This window comes from Fonticula alba (assembly GCF_000388065.1).
Source record: "Fonticula alba strain ATCC 38817 unplaced genomic scaffold supercont2.7, whole genome shotgun sequence".
In the NCBI taxonomy this organism is placed as follows: domain Eukaryota; order Rotosphaerida; family Fonticulaceae; genus Fonticula; species Fonticula alba.
In genome coordinates this window covers 1973173-1985071 of record NW_009242977.1, presented here as the reverse complement: position 1 = coordinate 1985071, position 11899 = coordinate 1973173, and the positions used below count along the sequence as shown (strand labels likewise).

At 68.3% G+C, this 11899-nt stretch overlaps 1 protein-coding gene across 1 annotated transcript in view; it reads right to left on the bottom strand.

Annotated features, from left to right (window-relative positions):
* H696_04629 (hypothetical protein) overlaps positions 1–11899 on the bottom strand; it is a gene marked incomplete at both ends in the record, with an annotated part of 20261 nt that overhangs the window by 2115 nt on the left and 6247 nt on the right. The window contains 14 exons of the mRNA XM_009498508.1: positions 39–374; positions 609–1235; positions 1390–1726; positions 1842–1987; positions 2133–2724; positions 2927–3475; positions 3910–4010; positions 4204–5705; positions 6069–6997; positions 7319–7758; positions 7935–8304; positions 8398–9165; positions 9410–10087; positions 10378–11652. Coding sequence (XP_009496783.1) covers positions 39–374; positions 609–1235; positions 1390–1726; positions 1842–1987; positions 2133–2724; positions 2927–3475; positions 3910–4010; positions 4204–5705; positions 6069–6997; positions 7319–7758; positions 7935–8304; positions 8398–9165; positions 9410–10087; positions 10378–11652 — 8650 coding nt within the window. The remainder of the gene's footprint in view (positions 1–38; positions 375–608; positions 1236–1389; positions 1727–1841; positions 1988–2132; positions 2725–2926; positions 3476–3909; positions 4011–4203; positions 5706–6068; positions 6998–7318; positions 7759–7934; positions 8305–8397; positions 9166–9409; positions 10088–10377; positions 11653–11899) is intronic.

Here is an 11899-nt window from a genome sequence, read left to right as displayed (position 1 = left end):
GGGAGGGGCAGGCCAAGCAGTTGCCCATTCACGCACACAATGAGGGCGATGCTCCGACAGACACTCTGCCCCTTGCGCGTCGGGTGCGGCAGGGACACCCGGAGCCAGCCGAGCAGCAGATGCGCCGCAGGGGCCGGCATCGGGCGGTCACCCGGGCGATGAAGGGCCTCGGAGGAGTCTTCCGCCGCAGGGATGTCCCCCGGCGCAGACGCTGCCAGCAGACTTGGTCGCCAGCTGGAAAGCAGCGCAGCCACCGAGCCCGAGGGCGCATCCATTGGCGAAGCGCCAGTTCGCTGGCGAAGTACCTCTCGCAATCGGGCACGCAGCCATCCAGGGAAGGGAGCCGTGGCACGAGTGGCTGCCGTAACACATAGCTACAAGCGCGTGCATGCGTGGTATGCATGGTGTGTATGTGTGTGTGTGTGTGTGTGTGTGTGTGTGTGTGTGTGTGGTGTGCGAGCGCGTAATGTGCGAGCGCGTGCGAGTGCGCGTTTTCCCCGCAAGGAGGAAGAATAGAAGGCGGCCATGTTGTGGCCATATGCATGATCAGTAAGCTCACGAAAAGCGAAGGTCAAAGGGGCAAGCAGGCAGGAAGAAGATGCACGCACCTGCACCTCGTCGCCAGGGTCCAAAGACAGGTGCTCCAGCCGGGAGGAAAATAAGCGCGAGTGAATCGACACCTGGAAGCACTCGGCCAGGGCGGGAAGGATGTCGGCATGCACACGAGCGCGAACAGCTCGTCGAGAGGTGTTTGCCACCGAGAACCAGGTCGTGGCGGTCGTGGCCGAGGGGCCCGGCAGATCGCTGCCGCCTGCCGGGGCAGCCGTCGCGGCATTGGCCATGCCGGCCATCACCGGCGTGTCAGAGGTGGCGGCTGGGCCATCGAAGAGCGGCGGCACGGACAGCGCCCCCTCAAGCAGCAGGGCCGCCGGGGTGCCGGTCATGCCGGCCGGCAGCCCGGGCAGCAGGTCCACCGTGCCCGCCGAGACCGGCCCCTCGGGCAGCGGGTGGGTGCCGTCCGGTCGACACCCGACAAAGGCCGGATCCTGCAGGTACGCCGTCGGCAAGCAGGGCCACCCGCCGGGCAGCTGGTCCAGGGGCGAGGTCCGGCGAATGTCCAACTCGAAGGCATCCAGACGGAAGTGCACCGCCACGGACAGCAAATTGTCCGGATTGTGGCGGTTGCTCAGGGCGATTTGCGCACACTCGAGTGGCGGGGCGCCGGCTTGGGCGCTCTTTCGGGTGGGGTCGGTTGTTTTTTGTTTGTTTGTTGGGGGTTTTTTTTTCCCCCAGTCCCACACCAGGCATGTTAGTGGCCGAGGCGGTGCGCGGGGAGGCAAGAAGAAAACCAGGCAGGGGGGGGGGGGGAAGGCGGGCACAAGGACGCACCTTCAGCAGGTAAGCCGTTTGCAGGGCCCCGGCAAAGTGTGCCACCCCCATCGGGGGGATGGCCACAGCCAGGGCGGCTGTTCGGCCGGCCGGGCGCGGATCGGCCACGGCCTGCCCGACGGACTCGGCGGCCTGGAGAGCCGGCGCGGTGGCCGGACCGCTGCCGAGGGCCACCGAAAAGAGGGCCGAGTCAAATTGCAACAGCCCTTCAAAGGTGATGGGCGATTGGTTTTGCACCACAAAGGCAAAGGGCACCGGGCCGAAGTCCGTGCTGTGGCCGACCGCCCCGAGGTTCAACTGGCCACCCACCGGGGCCAGGAGCTCGGCCCGTGAGAGACTGAATACCAGGGGTGTTAGGGTTTACGGGCGGGCGGGCGGGCGCGCGGGCGGGCGAGCAACCGAAAGTGGCCGAGATCGGCGAGCAGGGAAGGATGTTGGCCGAGTGGACGCACACGAAGGTGGTTCGGATGGGGATGGCCACGGCCGAGCGGCGAGCATACGGTCGCCCGGGGCCCATGCCTGGCGATGATTCCACGCCTGGGGCCTCTTCCTCCGGCTCGAGGATATCAATCAGGATGTGACCCTCGGAGGAGAGTGTCTGTTCGGATGGCGGCGTGTGCGTGTGCGTGTGCGTGTGCGTGTGCGTGTGCGTGTGAGTGTGCGTGGTGGCCACAAAGGAGGAGCCGGGGAATGGCAGCATCCGCAGGCGTCTGCGGCTGGCTCAGAGCAAGGGAGAAGCGCACCTCGGCCACAGGCCCAGCGGCCAGGGCGGCTGACAGGGCCGGCTCCACCACCAAGCCGCTGAGGTAGTGCGGCCCAGGCCCGGCATCCGCAGGCAGCAGGCCGTCGGCCACCGGGGCCCCGGCCAGCAGGTCAAACTCCGACCCGCATGGCAGGGCTGGCAGCCGGTCGCCATATACCAGGGTAGGCTGGCGAAGCTCCTGCAGATGGGCCTCGGTGACCGTGGGCCGGGACACATTCGGCGTGGCCAGTGCCAGGGGCCGTGCCGCCAGCAGGACATTGGTCTTGGGCGAGGCCAGAACCGGGCCCGGGCCCGGGCCCAAGGCCACGCGGCGGCGGTCTTGGAAGAGAACACCCAGGCGCATGGTGGTGTACTGTGCCTGCGGGGCCAGCGGCATGTCCTCCAGCGGCTGCATGACGGCCTGGCCGGCGGCCAGCCAATTGACCAGCCGGTCGGCTGGACCTGGCCCACCAGCCCCCAAGTCGAAGCGATGCACCGGCGACAGGAAGGCTCGGCCAAGGCCGGCCGAGTGGAAGATGTAGGATGTCAACTCGATGCGTGCCGCCTGAATGGGCGTCAAGACCACCGGGTCGCTGCAGGGGCCGGGGGAATCATTTGGCCAAGGGGCGGGGGTGGGGTCAGCAAGCACCGCAAGATGTCGAGCACCAGGGCAGACAGGTGGACGGGGGGGGGGGGAGAGGGGCGTGCAGGACGAAGAAATGGAGGCGCCAAAAGAGGAGAGACAAGCAACAGGGCAAGGGGATCGTGGAAAGGGGAGACAGCAGCGCGACACACCTGCCCAGCTGGACAATGGGCCACCGGCACCGAGCTGCCTCCGCGGGCGGGACTTCGCCCGGGCTGCGGAGGAGCCCCATCCGGAGATCGCCACCGGCCACAAAGGCCGACACCGGGACCACCACCGGCTCGAAGCCAATCAAGCCGCCAGTTTGCAGAGACTCGATGACCACATGTGCCCGGTGGAGGCCAGGCTCGCGGAGGTTCATGGCGAAGCGCACCACGAGCCCGGGGGCGGATTCCCCGCCGGAGTTTCCCGCCCCCGGGGGGAGGATGAACTCCCGGTCGCCGGCGCCATCCTCCAGACGCAGAATGTCGGGCGAGGCGGACCGCAGCCGGAAGACCGCCGGCAACAGGCGAGCCGTGGCATTGGCCACGGAGAAGCTGCCGGACACCCAGTGCTCGGGACCATTGGCGGCGCCTGGCTCGGTCGATGGGCTGGGCGCCTGCACCGTGCCCAGGTCCACGGAGGAGGGCGAGACACTGAGGGTCACCGAGCCGAAGATCACACGGAAGCGAACGGTTTCCGAGCGCATCGGCCGACCGGCACTGGACGGGGGTTGGATGCGGGCAGTCGGACAAGCGGATAAGCGGTGAAAGCCGACAAGCGGAAAAGCGAACAGGGAGAGCCGAGACAAGGAGCGAGGACAGACGGACAGACAGACGGACAGACAGACGGACAGACAGACGGACAGACAGACGGACAGACAGACGGACAAACAGACAGACAGACGGACAGACGGACGGACGGACAGACAGACAGATAGACAGAAAGACGGACAGACAGACAGACAAACAGAGAGACACACAGAGGGAGGCGGGGAGAGGGGAGAAAACAAATCGGGCATACGATGTCATGGTCAGCGATAGGCAGTCCAGCGGCGGCGACATACGACAAGACCAGGCAGCAGGAGGCAGGAAGAGGGAAACGAGGGGGGAGAGGGAGGCACAGAAGGGGGGAGCAAAGGGGAAGAGGGCCATACGCGTATTGGAGGTCGTCTGCAAAAACCAGGAAGTTCAGCCCGCCGACCAGTTCGCGAGGCTGCTGCCCCTGACGCGGGCGCAAGCACACATACAGCGTCACCTGTCGTCGGAAAGAAGAAGAAGAAGAAGAAGAAGAAGAAGAAGAAGGAAAATGAGCAGGACACGGGGCCCAGGAGGATGCAGCGGGACCACCACGGCAGAGGCGCGTCAGATGCAAGAAGTCAAGCAGGGAAGGCGGGGCGCGAAATGCACGAAGCAGCAAGGGGGAAGCCCGAGGAGGCAGGGGAGCGCACCGTGGCGCCAGGCTCCAGCGACACCCGACGGGCATCTTGCGTCAGGTCCCGGTCCGAGAAGATGAGCACCTGCTTGGTGAGATTCGAGCTGGCCATCAAGAGGACACCGGAATCCAGGTAGGCCCCGCTGACAGTCAGGGGAACAACCAGCATGCCTCCCGGGCCGGCAGTCCCGGCAGAGCCAGGGCTCCCGGCAGCCAGGCCGGCCGGACTCCCCGGCAGGGACCCCTGGCCCGGGCCATCGCCAGCTCGCTTGGAATAGCACACCCCAAAGTCCAGGAAGTACTGTGACGCCGGCCCGGCCGGGCCCAGGGAGAAGGGGGCCGCCAGGGTCGGCCGACCGAGGGGGCCACCCTCCCCGGGCACCGGCGATGAGGGGCCATCCAGGGAAAAGCCCAGCAAGGTGGGAGGCTTGAGGTCCAGCCGAACCAGCGTCCGCAGGGATTGGCCCAGCTCCACACAGCGCATGGTCACACGCAGGCAGAGGCGCCCAAAGCGAGGGCCACCCCCGGGCAGGGAGCCCCCCGGCGTGAGGGGCGGGCCCCCGAGGGCGGCCGTCGCCGAGCCGGGCCGGGGCTGGGCGCCAGCCAGCAGCCGGTCCCCGGCATCGCCACCGACATCACCCCCGGGCTCGGTGGCCATGCCGGCCGCACCGGACCCCCCAGCCCCGAGAGAGGGCAGCCCCCGACGAGTGGGCTCGATCACCACCGGAACCATCAGCTGCGAGGTGGAACTGAGGGTGAAACGCCGAGCCGAGAATACCAGCGGCGAGTCGGCCTCCGACAGCTCCTCCCACATGGGGCGCTCCGCCGGGGGGGCCTCGATCGGGCTGCCGGAAGCCGCGGCATCCGCCTGGGGCAGGTCCCCCGGGGGGAGGCGCCCGCGCGCGTCCAGCCCCAGGGCCGAGGACCCGCCGGGCGAGCGGTCCACCTCGATGGACACCAGCTCGAAGGTCAGCACCGGGGGGATCCCCTGGCAGGTGAGCGGCGGGGCCCCGGGCCCGGGCTGCCCGGGTCCGGGGCCGATGCCGGGCTCGTCGGCCCCTCCGGCCGGGTGGAGCTCCACCTCGCTCGGGCACGAGGCGTCGGAGTCCGGGTCCTCCTCGCTGCCTGACGGCTGGCCGGCCGCCAGGATGGGGCTGTGCTCGCGGCAGAGCCACGGCAGGATGAAGGGAAGCTGCCGCTGGAGACGCTGTCCCAGGGCCACGGACCCCACTTCCAGCAATGCCTGGCCCCGGACAACCGGCACCGCTGGCAGGGTCAGCGGGCAGATGGGCTCCACCAGCGACAGGCGCCGGGCGAAGGAGACCACGCTGCTGGACGAGCCGCCGGGAGAAGGGCTTCCCCGGTGGTCGGCCACATTGGTGAAGTCCACCGGCCGCGGGGGCTTCGAGGGGGTCAGCGGGATGGCCGCCGACGGGCCGTCCTGCAGCAAGGCCAGGCCCAGCACCTGGAGCAGCTGTGTGGGCGAGGATTCCGGCGAGCTGACCGCACTCAGAGTGCCTGATCCCGCGCATGAGCCGAAGGCAACCACAGAGACACCGGCAAATCCGGAGTGTGTGTGTGTGTGTGTGTGTGTGTGTGTGTGTGTGTGTGTGTGTGTGTGTGTGTGTGGATGGGTGGATGGGTGGATGGGTGTGTGTGCGTGTGTGTGCGTGTGCGTGCGCATGTACATGTGTGTGCGTGTGCGTGTGTACGTGTGTGCGTGTGTGAGAGGGCAATAAAAGAGAGAGGGGGGGAGGGAGACAGAGACAAGTGAGAAAGTCGGAAAAAAGCCACCGGAACAGAGGCAAGCCACATGCCGGCCCAGCTGTGCGAAAGATGACCAGCGAGGGCAGGGGAGGGAGAGGACGAGGCCTGACGTACGGAAGAGGGTTACCGCATTGAGGCAAGCCCCGCGGATGGTGTCCACAATGGTCGAAAGAGCCGGGGCGCCGGGGCTAGACACCACCGGGACCGAGGGGGTCACGGCGGAGCCGGCCACCGCCGCGGGCAATGCCACAGCCGTGTCCGCAGGGGCGGCCAAGCCACCGGCCACCGCGCCGCCGACCGTCGGACCGCCCGGCACCGACAGGTCCAATGCGTCGGCCGAGGCCAGGGCATGCAGCTCCGACGTGTCCGGCAGGATGCCCGCCTCTTGGCCATGCTGCGCCAGGGAAATGATGTACGAGGCAATGTCATGGCAGATGATCGACCGGAAGGTCACCAACTTGATGGTGTCGGCGTTGCGATGCTCCTGCACAAACAGCGACCCGACGGCCGGCTCGCGCGATGCCGGATCTCTATGGCCACTCCCCGCCGGCCCGGGCCCGGTGGCACTGCCACCAAGCCCCGGGGTCGGGGCATCCGCCCGGACCGGGATCGCCGACAGGTAGACACTCACAATGGCCGTGGTCTGTGGCTCGATCTGGAAGAGGAGCCCATTTTCCGGCTGCCGGAGGACAAAGGTCCCGGAGGCCGGGGGCGCCGGGGCCACCGGGGCCGTCGACCCCATGCCCAGCCCCGGAGCAGCCCCGGCCAGCCCCGGCCGGCCGACGCCCAGATCCCGCAGTGGGGGAACCTCCTTCGGGCGGTCATCCGCCTCGCGCAGGTGGGCGATCTTCTCCAACAGCTGCTGGACTTTGTCGGTGTTGCCCTTGCGCCGGGCGATCTTCAACTTCTGCTCCATACTTTCGAGCTTTTCGGCGGACTCCTTGCGGTAGGGGCGTGCCGATTCCGGGTCCAGGTGGAAGACCGCGCTCAGGCGCGTGCCCTCGCCGATGCCGAGACACGGGTTGAGGCCCATTTCAAGGATTCTGAAGGAGGATGATCGGGTCAAGGGGGGGCAGGAGGAGAGATAGGCGAGAGAGAGAGAGAGAGAGAGAGGGAGGGAGAGGGAGGGAGAGGGAGGGAGAGAGAGAGAGAGAGAGCGAGACAACGAAGTGACGAAAGCGCGGCAGCATCGTCAGGGAACATATTCGAGAAGGCAAGCGAGGCGGAGGGAAAAGGAGACAGAGAGAGAGACGGGGGGGGGCGGGGGGGGAAGTCGCAAATGACAGCCAAAGGGCTCCCCCCAAAGGGGGGCAGGGGGGAGCGACAGAGCAGGCGGCCAAAGGGGGAGAAAGGGGGACACGCACCGTGGCTGGAGCGAGGTGTTGGTGATATACACTCGCGGCACTCCGGAGCAGGTGGTCCCGATGAGGCAGGGAGGGAACTTCAAGTCCAGCGAAGACACAAAGAAGGAGGTTGCTCGCGGGACCAGGGCCTTGATGATGACGGCCTGCGCATCGCCCGGGTCCATGAGGTTCTCCACGGCCAGCTGCTCGAAGAAGTGCCCGGACAGGGAGGGCGCAAAGACCACCGGGACTTCGCGCGTGCTGTACGGCCGGACCAGGCCGATGAGCCCATCCGGGAGCTGGATGTCCCCGGAGGCCACGGACCCGGACTTGCGCAGCCGGTAGAAGAGCGGCACCGATGAGAGGTTGCGCACTTGGAGCACACGCTCATGCCGGGACTTCTTGTGCACGAAACCGAAGTTAAAGCGCTGGTGCACGACATGCAGGCGCGAAGCGCATGCCTTTGATGGGGGACGATTGCCCGACGCAGCCCAGCAAGAGGAGGGGAGGCAGGGGGGGGGGGGGTCAGAGGCGGCCAGCGCGTAGGGCATAAAGGGGATCAAAAGGGCCGGGCAAGGCCGGGCGGGGGAAAAGGCAGCCCAGGACAGGTCCAGAAGGCCCGGCCATCCGCGTGTACCTTGGCCACGATGTCAATGTGCCGGTCCGGCACCAGGGCCCGCGTGCCATCGACCCCGGCACCAGCCACGGGGCCGGCCTCCGCCAGCAGGCTTGTGTCGAAGGAGCGCACGCGAATCCCGAGCGACGTGGCGAAGGGCGACAGCCGCAACGACTGCGACTGGACATTCAGCACGAGGACCACTTGCACGGCACCGGCCGCCGGGATGACCACATCCCGGTGGACCACCGACACCAGACTCCGGTCAAGGAGGGCGGCGCGGATGGCCTGATGCAGGGACAAGTGCTGCTGGATGTAGCCGCGCTCCTTCTCCGGCTGCGAGAAGAGCGGCAGTCGGCGATGCTCATACTCGAAGAGCACCTCCTCCAGGCTGACCGGAGGACATGGGGGCGTGAGTAACAGGGGGGGGGCGGGGGGGGAGGCGGGACAATGGAAGGGAAAAACGCAACACCCGAGGACACACCTCTGGGCCGAGTCGGCACCATGGCCCACGCCCGCCGGATGTTCGATCGAGGCCACACCGGGTGGCGGCAGCTCGGCCGGGCGGTCCGCCGGCCCCTCGGCCAACGCCGACGGGAGAGACGCATCCACTGGTGGACCCGGTGCCGGGGCGCTTTCCCTGCCCGTGAAGCCAGCTGTGTGGGCCATCGACCCGGAGGATGCCATCCCCGCGGCGGCGCCCGGCTCCACCGGCGAGTGCAGAGGACCCACAGGCGAGGCCGGCGGTGAGGGGATCCCAAGAGTGCCGGTCCCGGGGGTTGATGCCGGTCGATCGGGCCAGGCCCCGGGGCCAGGGGGCCCGACCTCCGGGGCCACCCTCGCCGGAGGGAGTCCAACAATTGAGATATCATAGGGGTCGGACTCGGTGCTGGAATCCATGCGCGCCTGCGCGTCGGCCCCACGGGCACGGGGCTCCAGCAGTAGCAGCCCCCCGCCCAGGGACCGGGGAATGTCCAAGCCCAGTGCATTGAGCAGGCGGAACTGCCCCGGCTGGATGCGCATCGAGCGTCGGACCGGGCCGAGATCCTCGGCATTGCGTTCCACCGGGTCCAGGGGGCTGCTCGGCTCGGTGGCGGTGGGCACCTGGGCGACGGGGCTGTCGACCGGCCCGGGGCCCGGGTTGAAGCGGCAGCCCCGCAGGGCACTGCAGGACATGTGGCCCCCTTGCAGGGAGTCCACATCCAGGAAGGCAAGACCAGCTGCCTGAAGCCGCAGCAGCGGGCATTTGATGCTGGGAGATCGTGACAGCACGAGGGGGGGAGGGGGGGGGGAAAGGGCATGTCAACAGAAGGGTAATCCAGGGGAGAGCAGAAGCCCACAGAGGGAGGGGAGAGAGTGTGAGGGAAAATGGCCTGTCGAGAATGCGGAACAGCCTCACGGCCGTGTCCATAACAGACAGCGAAGGAGAGGGAGCGAAGGAGAGAGGAAGAGAGAAGGAAAAAGACAGACACAAACAGACGCAAATGGATACGCACCTGGTCGGAGAGGAAACCTCACGCAGACGGCCCTCGTCAGCCGGGCCGCCGGGCGGGAAGAACCCAGCCGGAGCCTCGAAAGCCGGCGACCCATTGAGAAGCAGGAAAGCGCTATTCGGCTCACCGGGCAAAGGGGACCCGGCCACCAGGGACCCACCAGCGCCATCGGGCATGCCAGGCGCCTCGTGCTCCTGCTCCTGCTCCTCCTTGGGAGAGGGAGGAGCCAGGGCCGGGGCCTCGGCAAGCGCCTCGACCGGGTCCTCCGGGCCCAATAGGACCCCGGAGCCCGGTAGCACACGCACATAGACGCCCAGCTGGCCAGGGTCACCGGACGCCAGGCGCAGGGTCAGGGGCCGGACCGAGGAGGCATTCTCAATGCGGAAGGATTTGACGGCCGCCGAATTGGCAATGAGGTTGCCGAAGTCGATGGTCGTGCGCATGGGCTCCGGCCCGAGGCCATACAGCCGGTTATGCATCAGCAAGTGCGGCTGGTCCCGATTGTCGGCACGCACGAGGAAGCATTGGTCATTGCCGCGATTCAGCAGGTTCATGATGGTCACCACCTTCCAGTACTCGGGATTGACCTTGCGCGGGAGCAGGGTGATTGGCACGGCCACCGACGAGTGCGCCGGGACCAGGAACGGACGCTCGGTGGCGGTCAGCACCTTGGATGACAGGCTGCTCGGGTGCGCGTGCGCGTGCGCGTGCGCGTGCGCGCGCGGCCAGGCCCCATCGAGGGGCGGGCATCGAAAGCGAACACCGCAGCCCGGGCGAAGAGGAGGCGGGGGCGGGGAGACGCCCAGCATGGCAGGCAAAGCCCCGCGAGAAGGGGCGCCACGGAGGAGGGGGGGGGGGGGGGGGCGGGAGCGGCGGGTCAGTGATCCGAGGCGGCAAGACAAGCCCCCCAGGCAGCGGAGGCAGAGGAGAAAGCCCGGGGTGGGAGGGGATCGGAAGGCCGGCACACGTACCGGAGTTGCAAGCGCACGGGCAGGGCCGTGGGATTGTGCAGGAGAATGGTCCGGCGACTGGAGCAGCCGACATTCGCCACGCCGAAGTCCAGCAGGGGCAGCTGTCGCGGCGTGCCCCCGGGGGCCGGGGCCAGCGGGGTCGGATCCGCCGTCAGGGGCAGACCCAAGAGCCGAACCTCCGGGCGGATGACGCGGCTCGAACAGGCCACAATGACTCGACCGGTGTGAGACCACCCGGAGGCCGGGCCAAGCGAGCCGCCAGGCTCGGGCCCGGCCGGCGAAGCCCCCTCCAAGGGCAGGGGATCGGGCCCCGGCAGCGGGCCCTCGGTCGTGTCCTGCCCCAGGACCCGATAGTGCAAGGACACGAGGAAGGAACAGGACCGGGGCCGGACGGAGCTGCCACCACCCGGGCCAATGCCACTGGGCCCGGCATCCGGGCCGGCCTCGGCGAGGGGGGCCCCCGGCTGGGCCCCGGCCGGCCCGGGCTCGCCGGACGCCGAGGAAGAAATGAACACCAAGTGAATGTCGGCCGTGCTGTGCGGGGCCAGGCGCAGGGTGTCCACGCGGTTCCGGTGCAGGCGTGTCAGCTCGGCCGACAGAAGGAAGGGCTCCAGCATCAGGGCCGAGCGCACGGAGAAGGACAGCCGGCCCAGCCAGTCCCCCGCGGCATCGGGCCCGGCATCAGGCCCAGCACCGACCACCACCGGGGTCAGGTCCTCCGGCCCGGTGGACCCATATGCCGGCAGCAGCACGGCCGACGGGCGCCCGGCCGCCGACAGGAGATCCAGCGATCCGGGGAAGAAGGCGCCCCCGGGGCCGGACTTGGCGGCATGCGGCAGCCCATCGGCCGCCAGGATGCCCGCCTTCCCGGCTGACAGCATGGCCTCCACCGCGGCCACCAGGGATGATCCACTCCCCGGGCGCGGGCCGCCCGGGCGCAAGTCCGGCACAGACACCCGCGGCAGGGGCGGCTCCGACCAGGAGCACACCTGCCCCGACCGGATGGCCATGTCCGGGTCATCGGCCCCCGGGCCGGCCTCGGTCCCGGCGGCCGGCGGCCCGACAAGCGAGGCGGCCGTCGGCACAAGCGAAAACCACACCTGCTCCGGGGCGTCGGACAGCAGGCGCACTTCAATCGGATAGGCGCTGGGGTTGCGGATGTTCAGCCGCCGAATGGCCGGCGTGCCCTCGAGACAGGGACCAAAGCTGAGCACCGACGTTGGCAGCACTTGCAGCGGCTCGTCCAGGGGCCGGTCGCGCGAGGTGGTGTGGATACTTTGACCAGGCAAGGGACCCCCGGGAGGGAGCGGGAAAGGAGCGAGCAAGCCGGGCCAGGGAGGCCGTTGGGGCAGGTGCCCGGAGCTCGAGAGTGAGAAGGGGAAAAGAACGTGCTGCCGAGTGGTGGGGGGGGGAGAAGGAGGACCAAGAAGAGGAAGCAAAGAAAGAGAAGGAAAGAAAGAGAAGGAAAGAAAGAGACAGAGGCACAAAGAGGGAAAGAGAGAGAGAGAGAGAGAGAGAGAGA